The following is a 27765-nucleotide window of genomic DNA, read 5'->3' on the forward strand; positions in this document are numbered from 1 at the left end:
TCTAGAGAGGAGTTCGCAAAGCTAATATAGATTTATTAAATGCTTTGAATGATTTGAAAAACAGACTACTTGTAACGCTACATTCCTCTGGGAAATGTCACGGAAATCTGTATCAAGAGGCATCTATAAAAGTGGCTTTCATTTATTAACCTTTATCACTTCATCTTCTGCATCTGCAACGTGAACTTAACAGTTTAGCAGCAGCGCCATGACGGAGGAAAAGGCATCGGAGCCGACGAAGGAGATCACTGATACAGGAAAATCAGAAGAAAAATTAAACAAGTCTTCCCATGTGGTTAAGATCAAGGTTATCGGTGCCTTAATAGCAGGTCTGCTACTTGGAGTGGTATTATCCCTCGTTCTGTTTTTTGCCAGATCATGGTAGATTACTTCTTGGTTCGACTCCAACTTGATTCAAGGTTAATACTATTATTCTAAAATGTGCTTTGTTGCTACAGAATATACTTCTGGATAGAGTAGTGAAGATTGAAGTTTGTGTTTGGTTGCCTTTATGGTCAGTGGAAATGTTTGTCAATAGATAGAATCAAGATTTTCTGTTTAGTTTAGTTTAGTTTAGTTTATTTATTTTGCCACACCACAAATATAACATAAACAAAAAAAAAGATAGAAAAAAAGATTTAACAATGGCGAGGAGACCTAAAGGAAGCTAAGAAGCTTATATTAATTAGGTCTCCTCAGTTATTATTTTACAAGATGAAATCAAGAAAGAAGATCAGAACAAGACGACGGATACAATTACAATTTCATACTATTGCATGCTACTCGATTTACAATTATACAGGGTTTTCGATTCCATTTAATTTCTAAGATGTTGTCAGTTTAAATGATGCTCTTAATTTTATGGTTGTCTAATCTTGACAAAGTCCATGAACTGATCTTTTGATTAATTTTTTTGAATTTTATCTTCTCAGAACTACAAACTCCAGAGCTGGAGAGTCGTTTGAAATCTACGGAAACAACTCCACTAAAGAGGAACAGTTCCGACTGGTATTTAGCATCCTCCAACAGCTACTTCCGAATGTGAAATGCGACCTATACGAAGATGTGGACGGGAAAAAAGCAACTGTCTCAAAACCTGAAGAATCGCCCTTGCTCCCTGGCCCAGTGAAAATGCATCGATAAGCAAACACATCGGACAAGAAAGAAATTTTGATCAAGAATCATTTTGACCGTTCAGATTTCGCTAGCTTGTCATTCGAAATCGATCTTAACTTGAAGTATTATGATTTTGCGTCCATTAACAAGAGGAATGGAATGGTCTCTGAGAGCCTTGCCTTTTTATCTGAGCAGTTGAATCTCGGAGAACCGATTCAAACTCAGGGGGGGTATTGATGTGACGATAACTGATGAGAGTAACTGTGAAAAGCCAAGTTTTGCTCATTGAAACTCACCCTTTCGGATACGCTGAACTGAAAGCGGTTAGTCTCCACCTCTTTGTAAGCCTAATCGTTCCAAAGGCTCCGGCTACTTTATCTGTCGAAGAAAAACCTGCAGAGGAAGTTTCAGGTGTCTCCAATAATCTAATTCCAAAGCCATCAAATTCTTCTTTGTCTAATCGACAGCATAACTCGACTAATTCGTCCCTCACGACTCCCAAGAGATTTCGGAAAGCAAGTCAAAACAGAGTATTTGGTCAAGTTTGGAGCAAGGCCAGCTCTACTTACCCAAGAGTCAACCTGCCCGCAATAAAACTGTTTGAAAAAAAAGTTGTTGGGATTAGAGTCAAGGGAACTGCCTATGTTTCGCTAAAAAACGAGAACGGTTTGGAAATAGAAGTTAAAGTCAAGATTTCTGTTGGAGGTAGAAGCCTGACTGTGCTTGATAAGAAGTACAGAGGTAATGAGTTACGAAGAGGGATAGAAACTCGAATGGTGTATCCGTGGGGGAGCAGAAAATCCTGTCTAGACCGAGTTTCAGAATTATTTCGCACTATTCTCATCTGTCTGTTAACGTGACATGATATTTGAAGCAGCCACTTTTTGGCAGGAATGGCCAACCATTGTTTTCAAAACCTTCACAGTTTTAGATTGTCTAAAACGTTTTATTATTTTGACTTTCTCAGTATTTGGGCCAGGTCTGGTGTTTTTTTTGATGTAATAAAAAAGTAAGAAATCCAAGATTAAGGGCTCAAATTATGACGTAAACTTGCGTCATGTGGCGTCATTATTGTGATGCTCTTAATAAGTGGAAAATATATACAGCTGATACCACCGTTTTTACGCATCCTCTAAGTTGTCACAACTACTGACATTCTTTAATTCAAATAATTTCCTTAGATAGCCATGGGTCGGTTCAGTACTTAATTAAGAAGCAGTGGCATTATTAACATTGTTTCGTTTTACTTTTCAGAGCATCTATATCCCAGTATACTTCTTACAACTAGGAGTGGATTTCAGCTTAAAAGTCAAATTCCAGTACCATCTGAGGTTCCCCTCTTCAGGGAATTCACTATATCCCCCAAAGTTAACTGTGCAGGTAAGAAAGAAAATATTTCACTGCTGCGTTACATATTTGCTAAAATTACTTTTAGGCGCATAAATTAATTTTTTTGGAACACTAGAACTCCGAAAAGGAAAGGAAATGAAACCTTGTGACTACAAAACTTTCGTCGTAGGTCTCGATTATCAACGAAGTTGTGGAGTTTCCGTGCGGAGTTTTCCTATTGGAAAATGACCGAATTTGTTTTGACCACGCAAAAGGGGAAGAAAAGACCATACCCGTATTCTCGGTATTGAACTGGATCGAGCTTGCAATGGAGGCTCTTGCGGGAGAATATATTATTAAACTATTTGCATGTGAAAAGATTTTCCCGTGTAAGCCTCGTGTGCAAGCTAGTTCCAGTTGATGCAATATATAATTATGTTTTTTGAGATATAAATTTAAAAATACTACTTTCCTTTGTCATTCTTAACTTGAAAGATCAGATGACTTCCTAGTTTTTTTTTTTTTTTTTTTTTTTTTTTTTTTAAGATAAGCTTCCCTCCGAGCGCTTAATATTTACATTTGTCGCATGTTGTACTGAACCACTGATAATATCATGTTTGTAACAGTAAATTAAAATGATCGTTTATTTAATTTGCCAGTTTGACCCTTCTTCCGAAGTAACAGCAAGTATCACAGGATATGTTTCGGCCTACTTTCTCCGAACTGGTGCTTATGGAGACGGTACATTAATGCGTGTTAATCTTCCTGTGACCTTGTCCTACCAAGTAACTCGCTCACCGGGAAAGAGATGGTGCCTGGACCTGTCTGCTCGCCTAACTGCACTGCAACTGAGAGCCAGTATTTTCTACCAGTTGCGTAATAGATGGACTTGGAGAGGGCTTCGCTGGAGTAAGCGGCGGACCCTGTTTGGGTCTGGAAGATCCTTTGGCATCACATGGAACAGGCGGTTAACAAATAAATGTGCTGGCATGTGATCAATAAAGACGGCTCTCACTTCAAACACGACATCCACTGAACCAACGACACCGAATACACCAACTTAGGACTACACCAACTAAATCGACTACTTGTACACGACCGAATAAGCCAACCATAGAAACTACACTAAGAACACATAAATTGTACTGCAAAACCTACATTAATAGACTAGTTACAACAAAACAGCCTATAGGTACCATAATGGTCAAAACTGATTCATTTGAAATTAATTAAGGCCCCGTGACTAATTGATCACCAATGACAGTGGGAATAATAACAAAAGACTTCTAAGCTAATTAAAGTGTGACAAAAAGGGTATCGGTCCATGCGAGGGCTGCTGTTCATAGAGGTTTTTTTTTGTTAATTTAAGCGGTTTATCTTTGAATAATTGGAGGCACGATGGTGTAGTGGTTAGCACGTCGGAATTTTAATTGGAATCTGTCGGTATGTATAGGAAAATCGGAGGGTCGACGGATAGTTTGACGTTAGATTGCTCTCTACATCGTCGTGTTGTTTCCTTAGACAAGAAACTTTCCTCCGCGTTGTCTCTCTTCAAACAGGCGTATATATGGTTACCGGCGACAAACTATGGAACAATTCAAAGAGAATAGCAATATTCCTGGTGGAAACCGAGTTAAGCTCCGGTCGTACGAGTTCATTAACCTCGAAGATGTTTGAACACGTCCTAAAAGGGTGGTATCTGAACTAATTTCAGAAATTACACAGCAGGTCATCGTTATTACTTACATTCATTTACTTTTTTATCCTAATTAATTGTTTTTTGGTTAGACTGCCTCTGCCAAGTTAAGCTAACAACCCTTTTGATGCAGCACTGCGTAAATCGTTCTAGTACAAAGGGGATGGAACCTTTATTTTCACAGCATTCGGGTCTGAACTGAGTGCAAATCGTTAATCAGGAGACTTGTGGAGTCAAGGGCCGCTGTTTATTCAGTGTAGCATATAAGTTCGCAAAATGTTTACCTAAGCAATACAAAAGCGAAGCTTTTTTCCATAAATTTTATAAAATCGTAAATAAGAAATACTACGCTGACGTGACCCTTAGATTGACACCTTGGACAAGAACTGAGGCCATGGGTGGTTGAGACTAGCATCGTAATATTTCGTTAGGATGGTACGACTGGTGTAGCATAGCGGTCAAGCGTACTTGGCATACTTCTGAGAATTTCATGAACTTGTCGAATAGTTTGGAGAATGTAATTACGCATGCTAATCTCAATACGGTATTTAAGGCGAAGCGTGCACGGATTATGTGACTTGTGTGTGTAAGTTTTATGATGTAAATTATCTTGTAATTTTGAGGATATTACATTTGTTTGCTTGGATACAACAACTGGCATCATAGCATTGTAGGATCGTAGCACGGATGAATCGTAGGATAGCTGTTTCAAGGGATGGTATGTGAAACGTATTGGTCCAATAAATAAAGCGATTGAGTCGCGAGGAACAACAAACAGTTTTAAATTGTTTATTTTGTTTGTTACAGGGTTTTCAGGCATCGTTACATATATCTTATTTTCAGCATGGTATATCATGTGTTTACTTGTGGAACATTTAGTCCACTTGTTAAGCTATTAAAAAATCATTCTGCACCAAAGTTATAGTATTTATTTTACTTTGTAATCTGACAGATCACAAAAAAAAATTACAGAACTTGGCTAGTTTTCATATGCTACAATTGTGATCAATTGTGATCCATTAGTCATTCTAAGAAACTATTAGGATTTCATTTGATTACTACATAAGCTAAGTGGGGATGAGAACTACCATGTAAAAGTGTGAGGTGAAAGTGAAAAGAACCCGTGAAGCCTTAAGGTTTCCATTTCTTTGTGACCATCAGTTCTTAACATATTTATCAGTGCGAATAACCTAAAAGGTACCGGTCATTTTTCCTTAATTTCAAAACTGTAACCAAACAGATGCGCTTAAAAGTTAGACGATCCTCCGCTACTTTTACATGAGAGCTCACCCCAATAAACCACCACTGGGTTTTTAACAAACTGGCCAGAAAACTCAGTGAGTTTTCGAAGCTAAATATTATTACGACGACGAAGAAGTTTTGCGGAAAAATTGCAGGGCGACCCGAAGAGCGACGATGTTGCCAAGCTTATTTTATGTTTTGAAAAACAACAACAACAGCAACAACCGTGTAACATGAAATTATGGCGGAATATAATCATTTGTGAAAAAAAAGAAAATCCCGCCTGAATTTCACGTTGCACGCGAAGTACCGTATAGTGTCCATTGTGATAACCTTTTCGTGAGTACTTACGTAGCCAAGGGAAGCTTAATTTCCCTTTTTCTTTTTTCAACTTGCAAGCAGAATATCAAAAAGTTTAACGGAAAAATGTTAAGTGGTCTATTTAGGGATCTCAGTGGATCGTTCATTGGAGGCAGACTACTCCTACAGTTCATAAATACCGCTTATATCAACTTCATTGACACTGTTTTGATTAGCTTCTGGAGATTTCTTAACTCCACATTCAAAACTTCCGTCTGCTTGAAACTTTGGTTGGATTCTTCTTTTGAAGCGCTCCCTGATCTGTATAAGAAAATAGCATAATCTTATATTTTCATATGGGCTAGCTGCATCTTATCTGCTAGGTAAAACATGTGTACTACTCGTAAAACTCATAACTTGTGCCATACGTAAGAATGTAGAGCGGCTGAGTGATTAGAGGCGAGGACTTGTAATGCAGAGGTCCCGGCCTCAAGTCCCCTCTCTGACCACGAGATGGATATATTTAATGGAAATCCACTGTTTTAAATGCTACGGACACGTTTTCTAAATCCGAGTCCCAGATCCGAGAAAAAAAAAATCGAGTCCCAGATGGGATTTGAACCTAGATCACGGAGGGTCGTGGGTTCAAATCACATCTAGGACTCGGATTTTTTTTCCGAGTCTTCGTTTCTCCCTAAGTCACATTTAATATCCTGTTGTTGTTGTTGTTGTTGTTTCTCCGTTATAATGATAATTATTGCTATTATTATTATTATTATTATTATTATTAGTATTATTATTATTATTATTATTATTATTATTATTATTATCATTATTATTATTATTATTATTATTATAATTATTATTATTATTATTATTATTATTATTAGTATTATTATTATTATTATTATTATTATTATTAAGTAGCATTAAGGATTATAGGGGTTTTGGAATTTTCACATTTTAGTGTATGATATCTTTCAGAAGCAAATATCTCCTTTGTTTTTGAACGCAGATTGAATATATATATATATATATATATATTTTCTTTTTATAAATATTTTTTTCTTTTTATAAATATTTTAAAGCCTCACGTTGAACATGTCCTTATACCACAAGAATTTGAATACGAGAATTTTATATTTGCTGAAAATGTACATAATTTTTAGGAGTGCATAGTGTTGTGATTTAAAAGGGTTGGTCATTTTTAATAAAGATTATATTACAAAGAATTGTTATTATTATTATTATTATTATTATTATTATTATTATTATTATTATTATTATTATTATCATTATTATTATTATTATTAAATTAAAAGGATTTGCTGAAGTCATCTTGACTCCATTATCAAGAGAAAAAATCAGTTTGTTAACGCGGATATGTAAATAGGCTAAAGCTGAAAATTAACATAATAGATGGTTAAACAAATACTTTAGCGTGAATTGAATTATTAATAAATACTAATCACTGCGACAGCTAATGGATCAGAGCTTTTATATCTGAAATATTACATTCAACCAATTAAATCTTACCTCACTGTTTCTCACGCAGTGAAGGATGAAAATAAAGAAACCCTGTTGAAACACGAGAACAAAACAAATACAATAATACTGATCTGGAAAAATCCGAATTATGTGTATTTTGGATGAAAAAAAATAATAATAATTGGATGCGTAAATGATCCCCGTTGCACTAAGTGTTTGGTTAGAAATCTTAAACGAGTAACTAGATAAGCGGGGTTGGTTGGCTAGGTCGGCAAGAAAGCTGTTTAGATAAGTAATCATAATAATTATACCAGTAAGTTTAAGACAGGTACATAAGAGATAACTGGTAGGTTTTGAGATAAGGAGATAGCTAAGATGGTGGCTAGGTAAGATGGGTTGTAAGTCCCTGACTTCGTCAACCTGGCGGCGCTTATAACTCTTGTTTCTTTAGCATTGAGTAACAAGGAACCTTTCTTCTCCCCCTTGGTTGGGATGCTAGTACATCACATGTCGATAGTTACTGTAATAAAAGCGTAAATAGGACCTCGTGTTTTAAAGAACATTTTCATGAAAATTTTCAAACTGCTTCGTCTGTCCATCTTACTACTACATGGAACCCACGTGTACGCGCTCCTTTACAAATGCGTTTGAAAATGAACTTGAATTTTAAACTGGAATGAAAGCTTACTTCAAGAAATTACTGTATATACACAAGCTTAAATTGTACTGTCATACACGAGAAACTTAAATCGCCCGTGTACCGGAAGAAAAGCTTACAGTTACCATTAAAATCCCTGCCGTTTAGTACACTATACCTGAGTTGAGTTAAGGATTACAAAGATGTAGATGAACGTTTTTTGTAATCGGTAAAGAAGACCAAACAACCACGTGACCCCCAACAGAGGAATTAACACCACGCATGCTCTGATGCTTAGTCTGCAGGGAAATAAATTAAGATCTTCGTGTCCTTTAATTGGCAATAAGGAAACCTTATGATTTCTTTTGTTGGCAAAAATGTTTTTGCAATTGGTACAATACTGCTAGGTAAGGCATGCTCGATAGGCGATAACAGCTTATAAATTCAGAGTAACTCTGTTCCCTTGAAAATTTTACTGTTGTTGAGATATGTAGTCATTGAATGCAAACTTACGAGAAAAGAGTTTCCTTTTGTTAGTAAAAATGTTTTGGGTGCAAGTACTACCAGGAAAAGCCAACTGGCTACTCTACTGTTTTTAAGATAATCACGGCCATCAAATAGAAACGTACGAGTTTCGATCAGATTGCGTTATTTTACAAACGATATGCGACGATAGACAGAAATCTTGACGAGATTTTCATGGCTAGTCTTACTACTTTTGTCCTGCCCTTTATTTTGAATTCAAGTATGTTTTTACCTGATCTGTTCAGTTTGCTTGTCCTTTGTATGCTGCATTGATGTCATTTCCCTGATGACTCGCACAAGAATCATCACGTTCACCTTATTAAAAAGAAGAAGAAGAAGAAGAAGAAGAAGAAGAAGAAGAAGAAGAAGAAGAAGAAGAAGAAGAAGAAGAAGAAGAAGACGAAGAGTAAGAAGAAGAGGAAGAAAAAGGAGGAGGAGGAGGAGGAGGAGGAGGAGGAGGAGGAAAATCCATCAGTTTCTTCAACAGTGCCAGCTTTTGTAACTTTTGCAATCCAAAACGTGCAACTGTGTCTTCAACTGCAAAAGTTTTGAAAACTTCTTTCGTTTCTATACATTTACAACGAAATTCTGAAATCTTTTGCCCTAATTTTTAAAGTTTGGGAGCTCCAGGAGCAGATTGAAACGCCACTGGAAATAATTAGAACAGGCGCACTGTCTTGCTAATGAGAACTATTATTTGTTCAGATTTCGGGAAAACATCCAAACAAAAAGAGTTGCATCTTAATTTGACTTGGTGATACACTGCCATGTCACGTGTAAATGTAGCATCTCACAAATAAACCAATACCCTTTTATCGGTGGGTAGACACTCTTGTTTAACCCTACGTACGGAACTATACTGGGGTAGATTCTGGCTCATTTGAGGGAGGAGGGGAGTTGGGAGAGGGGAGGAATCTGGCCGCGCTTACTCGAAGGTGGGCGGTTAATCGAATAAATGCGGTAAATAAAGAGTTTCGCGCGGATGGACTTCGCCTGACTGTTTAAGCCTGGTTTATACGTACGACGCAAGCGTAAGCATAAACACAAGCATAAGCACAAGGATGTTTACACGTGCGATAGGCATAAGCATAAGGTAACACGCAGAAGCATAAAAGAAGCATAAAATTTGGCGCAATCGCGCGGCCGGGCTGCCTTTTGGCGAGAGTAACTAGAATGTACGCTGACAACTTGTCACTGTCTTTCAGTTTCCTTTCCTTGCTCTTGTGCTTACGCTTGCGTGGTCCCGGTTTACACGTGCGACGCAACTACGCAAGCAGAAGCAAAAACACAAGAGAATGGAAATCGTTCCATTCTCTTGTTCTTGTGCTTATGCTTGCGTCGTTACGTCGTACGTGTAAACCGGAGCGACGCAAGCATAAGCACAAGCGCAAGCAGAAGGCGCTTATGCTTGCGTCGCACCGTTTTACACGTAGGTTTCTTGTGGTTACGCTTGTGCTCATGCTTATGCTTGCGTCGTAAATATAAACCAGGCTTTAGCGTCGGTCGTTTTAGGTTCCTTATTTCAGTGTGTCGAGTCAGCTGTTACTTACAAGTTCAATTAGCACAACAAATGACACAAATATCCAGATGAGACCGTCAGCAGATGACATCCAGCAGCTTAGAGTTTAGTAAATAGAACAACAAAAACAACTTTAGTACACCAGTCTGTTCCACTGCTTCAAACAAACAAAGAAACAAAAAAGAAAAACCTTTTCCTTCCCTCATTCCTTTTGTAGTGGTTAAAACCCACTGCCGGTCAAAGCCTTAAAATAAGTCAGTGGCAGATAGCACTGTTTTATTTGTCGTGCATAAATTAGCAGCATCGCTATAAGATCAACAAAATATGACTAGCTGACACTTGTCAGATGCAGCATCGTAGCCGGAATACTGTAAAATCTCGCTTATAAGCCCCCCTCGGTTATAGACCCATCTATCTGTAAACAAAAAATTAAATTTCGGTTATAAGCTCCCTTCTTTTCCGCTCTTAAGCCCATCTTTATGTAAGCCCCCTCCCCCTAAGAGAAGGTACGGTATTCCTTTATAAGCATCCCCGCTCATAAGCCCCCCCACTACCTCTCCTTTGACTTATTGCCTGAAGAAAATCATTTTCACAGAGCACCCGGAACAATTAAAGTAAATAAAAAACGATTTAATTAACCTTGTGAAGTAGGACTGAGATCGAAGTCTGATCTTGTTTTGTTATGTTCCGGTTATAGTTAAAGTTAGAGTTTCGAATTTGATCTTGTAGTGAATTAAAGTACGTCTTGGTATCAGCTTGTTTGCAAACTGTTTTTTGTTTATTCTGTTTATAACCTCTCTCGGATATAAGCCCACCCAAAACCCCTTAAGGGATTGTATAAGTCCAGGACTTATAACCGGGATTTATACCAAATGCGAAGCAACTGTTCAGTACTGTTTGAAAACTTTTGATAGAACTGACAAGGTGTTGACTGCATTTAGGGTAATAAAGATGCAAAGCAACTGGCAAGGTTTGAACTAAGAGTGTCGGTAACGGAATGCAAGATCACGGGATGAGCTAGCTCATCCTATGTTGCCTAGTGTCAAGGATGTTGGGTCTACTTGAGGGACTCACCGTGTGACTTTAACCTACCCAGTCAACAACGCTATACCTCTTAGTATGTTACAGAATTTTCCCCAAATCTAATACGATGTGCATGTGAAAATTGTCCTTAGTGCGTAAAACTATACGTTTATCGTCTATGTTTCAGTTCATGCTAAACACAATAGATTGCTTGATTTACATTTTCACTTCAAGTGATAACCGAATGCTTTATCGACGTACTAATCTCCGTGTATTTCAATTTCAAGAGCTCATCCTCTCGTGATGATTTTTATTGTATGTCTTATGAGAGCGATACCTTCAATTCTCATCATTCATCCAAGCCAACTGATAATTGAAGAGAAATAGTGATAAAAATGATACGAAAACTTACTACTTATCGCTGACAAAACTCTTGATTCCATCTTTCCCCGCAGCAATACTCAGCGATATGGAGACCAAAACTGCGGGAGTTCCTGAAATATAGTAAATGAAAAGTACTGATTACCACTGACCTGGTGAGCTTGTGTACCGTGCAATGCCGAACTACTTTAAATCAATCAAATTTAGTGTATCCATACCTATTTACAAATTTGATACTTGCGAATCTAAAGCAATAAATGACATTAACCATATTAATGACATTTTTGGATTGCTCCCTTTTCTCTCACTGCTGAAAATCGATTGCATTTCCGTTAGCTCTTATGAAACCAATTGGATGTTGTGAACATGGAGTACTGTGAAGAGGCTACTAACTGCTCCATTGCATTTCGCAACCTCCCCAGTTACTTTCTTATTTTGTATATTTACCCCCACCACAGTTACGCGTCATAGTGTCGATGACCCTATGTTCCATTGCTAGAGTAATTAAGAAAACCCTCTTGCTCCCTCAAGTGGGATGGCACTCAGGGTCACTTTCATGTCATGGATAAGGCACGTCAAATTTTCTTTTTTAGGGAATTTAGTTGTCTCTTACTTGCAGACTAATCTGACTTGCTTTTTGGGGCCATAATTTAGCTTTAACTCTTTGCAATCTCTGGGTTTCTCTTGTTGTAACTTCCTATTTTGCAATCGATTGCCTTACTCGACGGCCTCACATATCTCCAAAATACTTCAAAATTCAAATACCCATTATTTAGCGTGCAAACATGACACTTCACTGCCTTTTTTTTTTAAGACGTGAAAGATATTTCTTCACAACCATTTCTCTGATTTTAAAGTACTAAACTTTTATCTAAAATAAGGTGAAAAAACTGCTTCTCTAAGGATACGAATTACAATTCAGTTCAGTTTCTCTCAATACAATTCAATTCCAATTCAAATTTAGTATGGTATCTGACTCGACATAAATTTAGTCTAATGCTTCTTACTTAAAGTATATTCGACACAGAAATCCTGTTGTAACGGACCCAGTTCTGATTTAGATTTTTAAATGATTTTAAGAAAGGTAACAGTTAAGATAAACAGGAAAAACAACAACAAAACAAAACGAAAAAAATCCATACCCCACGAAATGCCATGATACACGGCCATTCTGTGGCTGACGTTATAGACTTTGACAACAAACAAGTAAAGGTAAATTCCCTCCACAAGCATCCAACAGAAGGCAGCCATGAAGAAGTACTGCATTACAGCTGCTACTGTTACACAGGCGCCCTGAAGAAAACGGAGGGGAAATTGTGATCAGTGTTATGCTGGTTGCACACCAGTAAGTTTTTCACAGAAAGATTGATACATCCTGTGTATGAATGTCTGGAATAAACCTCAACAAAAATTACCCTGACAAAGCAGTTACGGGGGAATGCAATCTGGACAATCCGCAACCTAAAAGGAATGGCCTCTGGGAAATCTAGATTTTAAGAATGGGTTCGAATTTCAAACGATTGCCGAATTTAGGGGTATCCTTCTCCAATAAATTCCATTTTAAAATTAGTATGTTTGCGCTTTTAACTGCTGTCAGTCCCATTTTTCTTTGCAAATTTTTAAGTGTAGTTGACGATCCCGGGAAATAACCCCTTCCCCGCCCCCGCCGTACTGAGCAACCCACGCTCCGCCATCCCATCATTCTGTTCTACTTCCTCATCGCCCATGTGTTTGAGACCTTCCGTTAGTTCCTCTCATCCAACATCTGTACTATATCCAGGGCTGTATTTACCTCTCATGGTCACCCTCAAGTAATCTCATAAACACCAATTAACACTAGTTGACCGTTTAAGACAGGTACATTTGGCTTAAGGAAATTTCAGGAAATTTAACACGCATTTGACTTAATGGCAGAACGAAATGACCGTTCAGTGTTTAACATCACCGTTTGTGTTTTGAAAGAAGAAATCAAAGAAGTTAATTGCGATTTTGGCCACGTGTTAATTTATATTTGCATTTCTTATTTTCCGAATAGACTTTTAAAACAAATAAAGACAATGAAACTTCTCTCTTCAGGACTTTGTATTAAGTAAAGAAAAAATTGAGAAAGTTTGTCACCTTGTTCTCGGTGGCATCAATCCCTGCAAGAAATGTGATTTGTCCTGCAAACAGTGAAGTAACCAGACTCACACGGATCTGAGATAAAGGTGCGTGCTTGTCTCTGGTGGAAGATGAACATAATCAATCAATCAATCAATCAATCAATCAAAACTGAGACGGATGATCTGTGGAATAGAAATCGTGTGTGGGGATTATGTTTTCTTTGTATGGTTCCTTCATGTCCTAACAAAAAACATACGGCAAGGTTTGAGCGGGACAACAGAAAGAAATCCCAAGAGTATACACTCCCCTAGCGCTTTTTAAAACTTACGTTAGCAGAAGATAGCAGGTAATTGTTATCACAGCTCCAAGTAGAGACAGCGTCAGACCCACATATGTGAGAATTTTTAGTATATCAATCTCATCCGGTGGCTGTTGAAAATAAAACAAAAACATCAACACTGAAAAGGAATAACTTCTTCTGGATAAATCGTTGAAAGAAAGACCCTTAAAATGAAACAATTTGAAGTCTGATAATAAATCTCGCACTAAGCCATCCATCATTATTATAGACGTCATGAACACGGATATCATTGTAGACGTGATGGAAACTGATATCATTGTAGAAGCGATGGAGAGTGATTAAGGAAGAACTGAAGAGCCAGTGTTGACTCTGTGACAAACTTTAAGGTAATTGTCACCACTTTTAATTTTTCATACAATTTCAGCAATTTGTTATTTATTTCACTATTTTTCAGTTTATTTGGACACTTTGTTGTGGTTTCAGAAAACAATCCAAGATAGAGGATCCAAGATGGTGGCTATTCTATTCATGGTTTTGTCCATGCGTTTCTGCAATCAATGTTAAGATGGTTTTGTCCATCTACATTCAGTTGACTTTGCGCGACAGGAATTCGATGCTTTGTCTGCTTTCTCCCTGAGGCACGTGATGTGGCAACGCGTGATTCGGGGGGCGGGCAGGTTCAAAGTATGAGGCTTGATAGGACATGGGTTTTGTTGCATTTTATTTGAGCTGGCTCTGTCGCTGGTTTCATATGGAACTGCTACACCGTGCTGACGAGTTCCAATAAGAACGAAACAGCTGTCCACGGTTGCCGCCCTGTTTTGTCGGTTTCTGTCGGGTTGTTGTCTCTACGTCTTTCACGTAGTCTCAGCCTTGCAGTTTGTTAATATTCTATTCAAGTTTGGGCTTGCAATTATCCCTCCGGGTTTCATTACTTTGATGTTGTTCAAATTACAAAATGAATTCCTCAGGCTTAGGAACTGAAACAAACAACGGTGCCGGAATTTCTTCCTAAATAAAAAAGAAGTTTGCTCCGTCCAAGAACAAAATCTGATTCTTTAAATGGATCTTGCCATCGGAAATTACTATTAGACACCACTCTGAAAAATCCACCTTCCTCCATATATGGAGTGTCCTAACCTCGTTCCCGGGGTCTTTTCTTTTCCACTAAAGCTCCAGGAGTAGGAGAGCCCCTAGGAACGAGGTAGGGATTGCTCGGTCGCTGGAAATTGAAAATCAAATTTTTGCCTGTAAGATTGGCTAAAAGAAACACGACCTTGCAATTGGGTTTGTGTTAATGGCTAAATCTGAAAACGGATTGACATAAAGGATCATAAGGAAAGTTGAAATGAAAATCTTGATCTTGAACATTTTGATCCAGATTAAGATTTGCATAATGAGATGGACTGAAAAAGTGAATAGAGAGAAATATTCAAACTTACCAGGGAAAGGTCATTGTCATCATCACCGAAGTCCATAAGAACGGCAAAATGAGTCATGTGATTGCAGACACACACTGTTTCTGAGCTGGTTATTTTCTGTACATGACATCCTTCCCCTGACCATCCCTGGGAACTAGAGAAAGACGAAACCGTTTTTTCTAAATGATTGATATGCACATAATTAATGTTATTGATGAAAATTACTGACGTTTCAAATAACTATTTTCTTGTTTTAGGCTCGCTAAAACTTCATTATCATTGAAGTGGTGGATACCCAACGCTTGCAAAGCACTGCTGTTAACTTTGGTTGCCCCCGACATCCTTACACAATTTTTTGTTGGTTTGTTTTTACATACGACCGCGTGATTTTGTGGCTGAGACTGATCTTGAAGGAAAGGCTCTTTAATAAGATGAAAATCTTTTGGCGATACGAGCCTGAAAATATTCTTTAGTTAAGCTCCTTCAACCACATCTAGACAAGGGAGGAGGAAGGGGGATATTCGACATTGCTGCACGACTTTCAACGTCAGTACCCTTTCTCAAAAAATGACCTGAGAACATTATTAGAGGTGGCAAGTGTGACAGGAAGGTTTCAGAAATAGAAATATTCCAGCCATCAGTTTTGATTACTTTTTTTACGAATTTCGGTGCTTTTCTGAAGTTCTTGGGAAATACGAAAATCAGAAAGGGGGGGGGGGGGGGGATCTATGATGGCCGCTGGATTAAAACAATGACGTAATTCCCGCGTAATATGGCGTCATTACTTCCTGTCACGAATCTCGTATAGGAAAAATCTTTGGACGTACACACAAAGTGTTGTTAGACTTACTCTTGGACTTTTGAGGAATGGGGGCAGAATACGTCCTCCCATCCCATCACCAGGGGAATGAACGAATTAAGGGCTAAGTTAAACGTGGGCCGTGACCTAAAAAGAACATTTAGTAAACGTGGCTTTACATTGCCAGTGATTTACAACTGATGATAAAAAAACACATTGTAATATAGAATGTTTCAGATCAATTCGGAAAACTGTTATCAGTCCACTGCGAGCTGAGTAACCCTCGTTCATCAGTTGAAAAGACGCGTATAGAACTGCTGAAGAAATAGGAAAACATGCTATATTCTAATCTCATAAATTATTACAGGAAAGGCAAAGAAACTTGCTTACTTGTCGTCTGAGTATTTCCAGAATACACATTCTCTATCCTTTCCTGCAGGCTGAAAGCAAATGCATTGGCCTATGAGAAATTAGTTAGCATTCGGAAAGTATTGGAAGAAAATCAAACTTGCTCTTTGTTCAACATATGTCATTCACGTCATCAATTTTAGTAAAGTTTGATTGCCTGTTGTTTTAAAGCCGGCGATTTTTACCAGCTTTTATTGAACGTGATTTATTACATTCTACTCAATTTGTAAATTTTGCCAAAGCTGGTAGTTTCTGGCCATCAAATTTCCTGGGTTACAGTCAGAGCCGTCCACAATTTTTTAGAAAGCTGGTTACTGGCGAGGGATTTTTTAATATGAAGACCCATGTGGACTGAATCTACTAAGTCCTATACACCCTAAAAGGAAGTCATCTTTATAGTCAAATGCGATGAACATTCAAAAAAACAAACAGAAATGTTAGAGAACCGAACAGAATATCTAAAGAAAACTAACAACTTTAAACTTTATCTCAAATTAAAGTTGGTGAATTATGAAATTCAGTGGTTGCTGTATAGTATGTGGGTCATGCAACGCGTCGCCTAAAATTAAATTAAGTTAAGGCCAGCTATCGTTTGAGTATGATTATACGATCTGAATAGCCTTAGCTTCTAATTAGAACTGGATATTACGTCTCTACGCCAAGCCATCTATTTAAAGAAACAAATTTTGGTGCGTGTTTTTATTTTTTTGCAATGCCCGTAGGTCAAAAACATGCGACCGTGGTCACAGACACTGTAACTATTTTCGTATAAATGACTCCTATAGTCCACCCTTGTATCATTATGTTCAATTGTTATGGTTTTTTGCTGATACCTTTAAGTTTTTGAAGACCAAGGTAATGCTTTTTTGTAACACTGCTGAAGATGGGTACAATGTAGCTGACATTATTTTCGTATTTAGAGTCCTGAAATGGAAGTGACATGATATGACAAATAATGTACTATGTCCTATGGAATGACCAGCGACATGACATAAAGTAATCAAACCTACACTTACATTTTCCAGTAGTCTTTGAGTTACCCAAAAACTGCTCCCTGACTGTTTTTGTTTAAGCTGGCCAAACAAAGGACACAAAAACTGACACACCTCAACTTTTCCTGTTATGAATCAATGTTCTTTCCCCTGTCCCCATTTTTCTTTTCCTTTTTCATTTACAATACTTGGATTTAATTAAAGAACTATTATCGACGCAAGGGTAACTGAAAACCCCCAAAATTATATAACTCAGGCTATTGGACACAAAAGCAATGCTTTGGTCAGTTACCCTGTCATTACGAAAATTTGTGAAAGTGCTGTTGGCTCACCTGCTTTTATTGGTTTTGTTGGATTCGGTTTTTTCTGTAAACAACTCATGAAGGTCTTTGTATATTACGCCCAGAACTACTGAAACTGCAAAAAAGTAAAAGAAATAAGGGAGGGAATGACGAAAGAAAGAAAGAAAGAAAGAAAGAAAGAAAGAGAGAAAGAAAGAAAGAAAGAAAGAAAGAAAGAAAGAAAGAAAGAAAGAAAGAAAGAAAGAAAGAAAGAAAGAAAGAAAGAAAGAAAGAAAAAAGAAAGAAAGAAAGAAAAAAAGAAAGAACAAAAGAACGATAAAACAAAAATAAACACGGAAATTTGAATTAAGAAGAGTTTATTTCTACTTCCACCTCCAAGCTCGATTTAAACTGAATTATTGTATAATGCAATTCCAGGGATTTTGCTTGGCCAAGGGGCCATGGTTAATGGACTCTCGGGAAAAGTAAAAAATGTTGCCCTCGGGATCATACATTAAGTGTATATCATACCATGCCCGACAAATAAGGACCATTAAATTATCTTCTGGTTGTTCTTGCAAAGCGAAATGAAGATCTAGCAATATTCTTGATTTTTTTTAATAAAATAATTATTATCCTTGTACCCAACGCACGATCGTGGAATAATTGTTAATTATTAGCTGGATAGCAACTTTTTCGCTGACAAAGTTATCTCTTCCTTGAACAAGTGGGGTCTGGTGGATGGATGTTTCTGTCAAAGATAAATACCAGTCACCCTTTCCAGAAATCAACTAAGCCGGATTTGATATGATGTATAATTATGTGATGTAGTTCTATTGTTTGAAAGAGAAAAGAAAAACAGTAAATCAGACCCCAGATCGAGTCTGAGTTCTCTTAGAAGTCATATCGGGAGTCCGAAAAGGAAATATAAGGGAAAAAAACATGGAGTCAGCAGCAAAGTTTCTTTTAACCTGTCCTTGTTGGCCTTAGCATGTTTTATTATACGACATCAAATGTTACTCAATTTAAGACCACCAAAAATCGAAAATATCTAACTTTAATTTAATTTCTCAAGGGCTCCCGTAGCTTTTCTAGCAACTCCGGAAAATTTCTGAAGACGGAAATTCAGATCCCAAGAACCTCCAAAGATTTTCGAAAGGAGAGAGAGTCAGCCAAGGTTTCCAAACATTAAACAAGGCGATATCATTTGAAGTTGAAGCCCTTAGTTGTAGTTTCAATCGAACTTTTAAGCGATTACCAGCCTTAAATATGATAAATGATAATATAAAACTGCTTACTTACTCACCGTTTTGATAAAGATTTTCAGCGGGAATCTTGATCGAGTTTCCTCCTTGGGTGTCATGAAGACTAAAATCGCTTTCATTTTGGTGAAATACTCGCCGAACTTGCAAGTCTAGAACGAAATGTAAGGTTCAGAAGCATATTTTTCTTTCATATGAAGTCATAAAAAAAACTAAAATTTAAAGCTATCATTTGACATGAACCGTTTATTCTCGGTGCCGTTATTTGCTGAAGGTCGTATAATTAAATGAACCACCTAAATCTTCTTCTAAACTCCTGAATAACCGTTCCACTGACCTATGGTATCTGTGGCACTGTATTGGGGCATAGAACCATTCAGTTGTTGTTGAGCAAATCTGACAACGTAATCTTCAAAACCAATCGTCATAAAATATTCGTTTTCTTGAAGTTCTCCGCCGTCTATTGTATGATTGTTAATAGCAGATACATTCTTGAAGGCTTGGATAGTCGTTTCTAGCAAGGACGTTACATTCTGCATAAAGAAAGTCAAAAACAAGTTGTGTATAGTAGTTAAAAAGATTCTACTGTTGTTATTTTAGCTCCCAAGTTGTTTTAAGTCTTTTCTTCTTTGGGCAAAGCGTGCAATTGCCGGTTTGCATTACCGACGGCCAATCCGTGAGGTCTTAAGAGCAATTCTCCAGGAAAGTGAAGCAAAGTTGGAAATGAAAATTTTTAACCCCCCTTAATTTTTTGTGTGGAGGTAGGTTACCTGGAGGGATGAACAAAAACAGCCATATTTGGATCGGCAGGTGCGTCGTTGCCATGGAAACCGCACTTGATCACGTCGGCCTCAGGTCTATGTTTTGACCGAAAAATTCACTTTCAAATAGTAAAAATAAACGAGTCTGGTTCTCGAGTACATGTGAACCAATTCAAATGAAATTCATACAGATGGTATAACTACTCTCCCAGTTTATAAAATTTGCTGTTAGAGTATTTTGGGTTCTATAATCAAGATGACCTTGGTCGTATTACTATGTTGCCTGTCAGCCATCTTGACAAGAAGGAAAAACAAGCACAACCATATTCGTTATTTCTCCGTAAGTACTCTTTCCACATAAACCAAATTAGCAGCAGGGCTTACATAGATATTGAAGTTTATAAATATTATAAAATCTATTTGGGGAAAATTATATTCTGGCCATGGGTGTTGAAGACATTCGAGGCAAGTTGCAAAAAGTGTCAAAATTGGAAATGTTGAGGTCTCCAGTATTTGGTTCAAACAGGCTTTAGATAGAGAATATCAGCTTCAGAGGTTTTTTCATTCATCTTATCTGTTATCTAAATTCGATTGATTAGGTTTGGGCCAACGAATTTGATGAAATATAAGTTAAAACAAAGCCTACCTTGCTACTTTTGGGAATTTCTTCAGCATGCTTTTGTCGTATAGGGATGGATCTCTCCTCTGTTCGCTCGCTCCATTTTCTTGACCAAATCTTGCACAGACTCTAGCGGAAAGGACAAATCCAACTGCCAAGCCTCGCCGAACATCTACTTTTAGACCAAAGATGATGATGCATTAACCCAAATAAAGAACAGTCGAACAGGTCAAACACAGTTGCGTGTTGAGTATCGAAATAATTCATCAATACAATCCATCCAGGAAGTTAAAAAGATGCACCAAGATCGCAGCTGAGCAAATGCATGTCTGCGACGATTTTGAATAACGTCTTTGGCTAAGTCGATTCGTACATTCCGTGGTGAATGGTTGAGAAGCGAAGAAATCGTTGTTTACGACCTGTTTACGACCAAACGTATGTAGACCGGAAATGCGAGTAGCAAAACTGCTGACCGGATGTAGTTTTAGATGCGAAATACGCGCTTTTTGTTTGTTTGTTTTTGTAGCTTCAGCTAATTGTCCTAATGGCATTTTCTCTTTTTTAAATATTTTTGGTACAATATATCATTGATAGGGGGATAAAAGGACGACTTTTGATCCGCTTTTATGACTGTTTTACAGAAAGAGGACAAAATAAAAGCGCTACACTTGTCGTTTTACGCAACCACATAAGCCGCCCATGTTTCCTGGGTTTGTTTGTTTGTTTGTTTGTTTTTTTAATTTATTGCTTATTGGATGTTAAGGATGACCTGCATGTAAGATACGTCGCTGATCTGGGGCATTAGCGTACACATTAGAAGTTACGAAGTTGGAATTTTTGACCCACCTCTCCTCCAGAAATAAATAAGTCCTCTTCAAGCCGATAAATTTTCACATTCAGTACCTAATACCTGCCCAAATTTTGGCATTCTTTCTGTTTATTTATTTACTTATTTATTTATTTATTTATTTATTTATTTTTTGCTGTTGTTTTTTTTTTGGTGGGGGGAGGGGTGACCGGACGTAAATTTGTGCCGTCGATCAAAAACACTGTAAGGGAAATTTGCATATCGTCGTGCGAAGGAAAATATCCTGGTCGGGACAATGGAAAGTTGGTCTCTATCAAATCCCAAAAGAAACGTTTCGGTTTGTGAGTGCAATGGAAACAATATAAAACTCAGTCAATGTCAAAGGGATATTTCCAGGCATGTGCAAGCCTACGGACTTAATATAAACCGTGATGAAATCAGCGACGAAATGGATCTTATTCTTTGCCGTGCAGGTAAATAATTATAAGATTTCACGCGCGAAATTTTCATTATCTTATCACGAATAGTTTATCATAACTGAATTTGTAATTGCATTTTCACAGTGTTAAAAGCAATCTTTTTTTTTTTGGGCGGGGGGGCGGCGGGGGGGGGGGGGGGGTGCGGCTATTATGATCATGCGTTCAATTTTCACCCAAGCTTCAGTTCAGCTTCATTTCCTTTTTTTTGTTTTCATTCGGTTATTCTGTTTTTTTTTTTTTTTTTTTTGGCTTTCTTCACCATTGCCATTGTGAAACAACCCCTTTACAAGAGGATATCATTACACATACATCCGGTGTTACATTCCATTACATTGTGTTACATCCGGTCAGCAGTCGTGCTTCTCGGACTTCCGGCCTATGCATTCAGTTTATTTACCATTCTTGGCTTGTCGACTATCGCAATATCTGACTCGATTTTAGCCAAAGACGTTACTTTGGATTGTTCAAAGGCATGCATTTGCTTTGTACATCGATCTCGACACATTTCCTTTACTTCCTGGCTGAATAATATTGATGAATTTAGGTGCTCGACGGCAGAAATCGCAAGCATTACGACCATGTTTTGGACTTTGTCAACTATTCTTTGTCAAGTGTATGCGGGCTACCTGTATCATCATCCCTGGTCTGAAACACAGCAAACTGGATATTCGATGGGAGTAACTGTTAGTCTGCACTAGATTTGGTCAAAAAGACGGAACATGCGAAGGAGAGATACTGGAGAGAACCACGCGACGAAAGCATCCTGAAGAAATTCCCAAAACCCTCAAGGTAGGTTGTGTATCAATTTATATTTCATCAAATATGTTGGCCAAAACCTTATTTACTAAATGTAGGTAGCAGACAAGATGATAAAGGATACTTTTGAAGCTGATTTTCTCTCTCTAAAGCCTGTTTGAGCTAAATACTAGAGCTCTCAAAATTACCAATTTTCCAATTTTTTGCAATTTGTCCCATTAGTCTTCAGCACCCATGATCAGAGTATAGTTTTCCCCAAATTTATTTTATGATATTTAGAAACGTCAATATCTATGTAATCTCTGCTGCTAATTTGGTTGATGTGGAAAGAGTACTTTCGGAGAAATAAAGAATATCGTTGCGCTTGTTTTTCCTGCCTGTCTAAATGGTTGACAGGGAAGATAGTAGGACGAGCATTTTCTTCTTGTTTAATAAAACCCAAATTATTTGTAACGGCAAATTTTATAAACTGGGAAAGTGGTTCTATCATCTGTATGAATTTCATTTGAATTGGTTCACATGCACCCGAGAACCAGACTCGTTTACTTTTACTTTTTGAGAGTGGCACTTTTGCTCAAAACATGGTCCCAAGGGCGACGTTATATAGTGTGGTTACCATGGCAACGATACACCTGCCGATCCAAATATGGTCGTTTTTGTATATCCCCTAAGGTAACCTACCTACACACAAAAATTGAAGAGGGGTTAAAATTTTTCATTTCCAACTTTGCTTCACTTTCCTGGAGAATTGCTCTTAATTACGGGTTGCAAAACCTTAAAGTTTTCAGGAAAACGAAGCTCTTTCTCTCAATAGAGATCTTTACATTCTAGTGACAGCACGAGTTATTCTGAATAGAGAAGGAGTGGTTGTGCCCATGAACTAGTGACATTTTGGCCGGAAAACGAGATAGCTGTCGTCATTTTACTACACGGTTTTATGAGAACGTCGTAGTGGCCAAAACAAGTCATCGAAACGTAGGTGATCTCGTCTTTTTAGAATCACGAATGTGACAGTAGCTAACACGATTCAAAACAACTGCGCCGAGTTCGTCGCTGACAAAGAGTAAAATGAAGCTTCCCGGGATTTATCTCTTCTAAGGAGAAGTCAAATCTCGCATTCATAGTCGCATTCTATATTCTAAATGTCTCTTTTATATCAGTCGGTATAATAATTGGATGTCTTTTATGATGGTACTAATATTTGTAGAAGTTTTTCTCATCCACTTGCTCTAAGCGTGGTTCAGTTTGAATCTCTGTCGCCACAGTATTGTGTATAAATTAGTCTTTTGTTAAATTCTGTCACCTTTCTAAGCCTTACTATTAATTTTTTCTTCAATAGTTCATATAATATGTAAATAATGTTATAATGTGTTATTAGTTGTCATAGCTATTAATTGTGAGCTTTACTTATATTAATGTTATATAATAACAACTCTTTTAGACTTCTCTAATAGCGTAGTAATTCCTAGTTGTTATACCTATTGCATTACTTTCTCTGTCCTTGTGTGGGTGTGTGAATTTGTGCTATCTTGCTGACCTGTAATTTATTTTCATTTAATGCTGATGTCAACTGGCTGCCTGGTTGCGCTGGCCCCTATGATTATTTCAGGAGGCCAGTACTCTAATTTTATCCCCAATATGTTTGTAACGAACATCACATAAGGAAAGAGAGTACAAATAAAGATTGTTACTGTTGCTGTATAACGGCACTGGACATGATCAAATTAATTAATTTGAACCAGGCCTCACGCCAAACGAAAATCAACCTCCTACGGAACCTCGTTCCCAGGGTCTCTCCTATTCCTGTCTTGGACGGGAAGAAGAAAGACCCTGGGAACGAGGTTGTTTGCAAAGGACATTAAAATATTCAGTTGGACTGTAGGACGAACTTTATAATTAGTTAACAACCATTGTTTAATAGTGCACCTGTAATGCATTTTCCTCTTCAAAGTCTATGTCTTCGAGAGAAGCAAAGAAATTCACCGTCTAAAGCAAAGGAAATATTTCAAAAAGATATTTTCATTACTTTTACAGTATTGGTTTAATAATCTTTTGCTCGCCTTAAAGGGACTATGTCAGCAGGGGGCATGCACAGTAGAGTCCGCTCGTTGATAGATCCACTTTGAAATCGTTTTCAAATACCGTCGGAGAGTTCAGGAAGCTGAAGCCCTTTTCATCTGCCTGAATCTCGTTCATCTTCGGAAAGCTAGCTATTTTTTTTTTAATTTTCAAACGTTTGTCAGTAAATACAGAAGCTGTTTGTTGCAATATGTCTGAAATCGTTTGCTCCTAGAGGTCTACCAACGTGGATTTGCGGTGTCCATTCGCGGCGGCCGTCGTTCTGGTTCTGGCTGCGGCCGAAAAAAAATATACGACAACAAAGAAACAGAACATAAAGTTTGGAATCGAGGACAATGAAGGATTTGCCTGGATAGTTATTAGTGTTATTAGACCTCGCTTTATCTCGATATTGTTATGAATGCATTAACATATGATGAGTGTAAATCAGACATGAATACAAATACTGCTTTAATTGTTTTGACAAGCCGACCTCCTCTTCGTGCCACAATGAAATATATCAGGTATGTGCAGTGTACTTTCGCAGTTTTGCAGGGGCAACCGTGGGTTTTGGACGTAGTTTTTCGAGCACAAGTAGTTTTGCAATTGCAAGGATTGGTGTCTAAACAAAAGGAACTCACACGTAAGTCATTATTTATCTTTGTATTGGCAAAAATAAGCTGACCGATAATTTACATCAGACAGCACATATTAAACGCGAATCAAGCAGTTAAACTTAACTCATGTCATACACTTTCAACGACAACACAGTCTAGCCTGTTTCCGATAAGCTTGGCAAAGCAGGCACGTGAAAACGTCTCTCCGTACGTGAGAAGGTGCGATCGACACGACGAAGGCAATGGCGGACAAACAATAATAACTCGAAGTAGTTATTTGGAAATTAGTCTCAACCGGACCCTACTGCGCATGTCCCACAGCTGACGTCCTTCCTTTAAGCCTAACCAAATTCAAAACCATTTATTAAAGGTGAATCATTGTGCCACGAGGAAAGTGCACATCCATAAAGGCCCTTGATAACATTAGTTTATTAAAAAAATACTGGATTATTGGGTAATACAATTCCAGAGTTTTGAGTGGCTTAGTGACCATTGGGATATCAGCCATTATGCCATGCTTGAGAAAAAGCGGCCATTAATTTTTGTTTGTTTTCTTTACCTCAGAAATTCATTACATAATCGTTAACTTTATGACATAAGATAAACCAAATGGGCAGTATTTACACCACATAATGTTAACCAAAACAGTAAATAATCACGTGACAGAAGTCGAAAAGACACTTGTTTTCACAATGCATGAACCGTAATGACTGCACAAATAATAGTAATTTATAGTTAATTGGGATTACAATTTCCTACCTGAAATTTCAATGCTAATTAGTATTTAAATCTCTTACCAAATCCTCTAAAGGACCCTCTTCAGCTGGATCCGACACTGCGGAATTGTCTAGGTGGGAATAGAAATGACTGTACGTCACCGACCGTCTCATTTTATCACAAAATATATCTGAGCTAATTAGACATTCAAAAAGTGTTCCATTTCTTCATATTAGGAAGGATTTTTAATAGATTTTAGGTACAATCCAACAATGTGTTACGTAGAAAGGGCGTAGATGTAGCGCATTATTTGAACTCAGCTAAATCAAGCTACCAGTACTAGTCACATGCAGATGAACAGAATACAGGTGTTAATAATATCGGAACGTATTTAGACATCCGGAGAAATCTCATATCATGAAAGTGATATAGAAGTATTCTTCGTACAGTTTGAAATGCCGGAAGTGAACGACATGCCATTATCTCTTTCTTAAGGTTGTTGGGAGTATTAAAAAAGGGGTAATGTAAAATAAGACAAAAAAAAAAAAAAACCCTAAATGTTGTTATCGATACATTAAGCGATACCGTCCAGGGAAAGTGTAGAAAAAAATCACCTTGTTTGAAGTAAGTACTGGTGGTTCCTAAAATTAATCATCTATTTTAAAGGGACAGTTAGGTAATTAAGTGCTTTTCTAGGAAACTCGTCAAGTAGTAAACATCCAGAGCAATCATTTTGCGTTTACACACCCAATAACGACATTCATGCAGCTAATCACGAATTTTAGTATCTTAAAGGACTTTTGTAAAGGGGTCAACACATTTTAACGTTCACATTGCTCTCAATAGAGAGTCGGCTTCTATTTTAAATAAATAACACCTAAGTGTAAAGAAATCGGAAGTAGTATAATATATTATGGTTGATATCTGGATTAATATCCTTACTCACCACTGTATTTGCAAGGACAATTTTTAATCTTAATGGTCAGACTTCTACCATTGTTCTTACACCACTTTCCATTTATCTTGAAGAGTTTCTGATTACCATCGGGGCCGCTAGCAAATCGAACAAATCTGGGCCGAACAGTGGTATCAAAAAAAACACTTGCGCTTTTGGTACATATCCGTTTGTTTGGACTTCTCCTTCCGGGGTTCGACTGCAGGAAACACAAACCTTTACCGCGGAATTTTCTTCGCAAGCATTTTTCCCGTGGCTTTGACATAGCGTCCCATTGGTACGTGTTTGATGTGCTGTTTAGTTGCTGGCAAGCCTGTAATTCACTTTTCTCGCTGATTGTACAACGCGCTAGTAGAGAATTAAAAAAATGTGATATTATTTTTTTATCAACAATACAGTGAGGTAACAAAAACAAAATTTCCAGATAATTCTGGTTGGCAAAATTAGTGACAACCCGGCGAAAATAATTTGCCGAATGAGAGCGAAATAGTTATTTGTTTGTACTTCATGTCAAGGGTCGTCTTTTACCTGCTACAAGGAGAAACAATGTAAAAAGGAAGCCTAATTATTCACAAACTTTCACAATTTTTCGGGTGCTTTTAGAGTAAATCATTCGATACCCGTTTTGCCCGTTATTTACAACCTATGAGCATGTTTTGTGTGCATCTTCAGCTGGTTACACTGGAGCTGTATATAAAGGCAAAAAATATGGAGAGAGCAAACTGGAGTTGTAGATGGGAGAGGGGGATGAGGGGAATGAAAACACAAACGAGGGGTTGGGGGTTAAGGTAGTGCTGCGGGATTCTAAATTAATCTATCACTAGAAACTGCTGCCTGTTTACATACCATAGGAAGCTGTACTCCCGATGCTACAGTTGCACGTGTCTAGCTTGATAGTAAACGAACTCATCCGGAAAGGTCTCCTGGCTTTCACGTGAACTACTTTGACAGATGAATAATTGTTGCTTCCTTTGATAATCAAGAATCGTTGAGAAACTGTACGAAACTTGGTAGAACACTGCCGAATCCATTGCCGTGTTGGGTGCATATTGAAACACGAAGCAAAAAGTTGACACCAATCGGAACATTTTGGATACCGATTATCACTTTTCATAGCCGAGCAACGTATACAGAACTGAACGTTACCGTTCAATGCATCCTGTAGGTTGGAA

The 27765-nt window shown here is 37.7% G+C and overlaps 2 protein-coding genes across 2 annotated transcripts; one reads left to right on the forward strand and one right to left on the reverse strand.

Annotated features, from left to right (window-relative positions):
- Positions 1–208: 208 nt before the first annotated feature.
- LOC146481338 (uncharacterized) lies at positions 209–4396 on the forward strand. Its single transcript, XM_085108418.1, has 5 exons — positions 209–346; positions 459–526; positions 933–1125; positions 2371–2496; positions 3105–4396. Exons 1-5 carry the CDS (start codon positions 209–211, stop codon positions 3438–3440), a joined length of 861 nt encoding a protein of 286 aa, XP_084964544.1. The 3' UTR covers positions 3441–4396.
- A 159-nt stretch (positions 4397–4555) lies between these two features.
- Positions 4556–25801, reverse strand: LOC146481339 (adhesion G protein-coupled receptor L4-like). The gene is made up of 17 exons (XM_085108436.1): positions 25719–25801; positions 24173–24232; positions 19161–19356; positions 18868–18975; positions 17613–17697; positions 17122–17212; positions 16271–16320; positions 15103–15235; positions 13688–13788; positions 13375–13477; positions 12399–12549; positions 11288–11369; positions 9884–9950; positions 8566–8648; positions 7987–8107; positions 7220–7261; positions 4556–6004 (listed from the first exon to the last, which is right to left on the reverse strand). Exons 3-17 carry the CDS (start codon positions 19249–19251, stop codon positions 5867–5869), a joined length of 1446 nt encoding a protein of 481 aa, XP_084964562.1. The 5' UTR covers positions 19252–19356; positions 24173–24232; positions 25719–25801; the 3' UTR covers positions 4556–5866.
- Between the last annotated feature and the right edge of the window lie 1964 nt (positions 25802–27765).

The sequence above is a fragment of the Pavona decussata genome, unplaced genomic scaffold, assembly GCF_977016875.1.
Source record: "Pavona decussata unplaced genomic scaffold, jaPavDecu1.1 SCAFFOLD_50, whole genome shotgun sequence".
NCBI lineage: Eukaryota > Metazoa > Cnidaria > Anthozoa > Scleractinia > Agariciidae > Pavona > Pavona decussata.

Excerpts from the sequence above, each read along its gene's own strand:
- LOC146481338 (XM_085108418.1), top strand. The coding sequence starts at position 209 with ATGACGGAGGAAAAGGCATCGGAGCCGACGAAGGAGATCACTGATACA. Across the intron at positions 527-932 it reads CCTTTATGGTCAGTGGAAAT|AACTACAAACTCCAGAGCTG; the intron begins GTTTGTCAATAG and ends TTATCTTCTCAG. Across the intron at positions 2,497-3,104 it reads CCCCAAAGTTAACTGTGCAG|TTTGACCCTTCTTCCGAAGT; the intron begins GTAAGAAAGAAA and ends TTAATTTGCCAG.
- LOC146481339 (XM_085108436.1), bottom strand. The coding sequence starts at position 19,251 with ATGACGATTGGTTTTGAAGATTACGTTGTCAGATTTGCTCAACAACAA. Across the intron at positions 17,698-18,867 it reads TGAAAATCTTTATCAAAACG|TTTCAGTAGTTCTGGGCGTA; the intron begins GTGAGTAAGTAA and ends ACTTTTTTGCAG. Across the intron at positions 17,213-17,612 it reads AACAAAACCAATAAAAGCAG|GACTCTAAATACGAAAATAA; the intron begins GTGAGCCAACAG and ends CTTCCATTTCAG.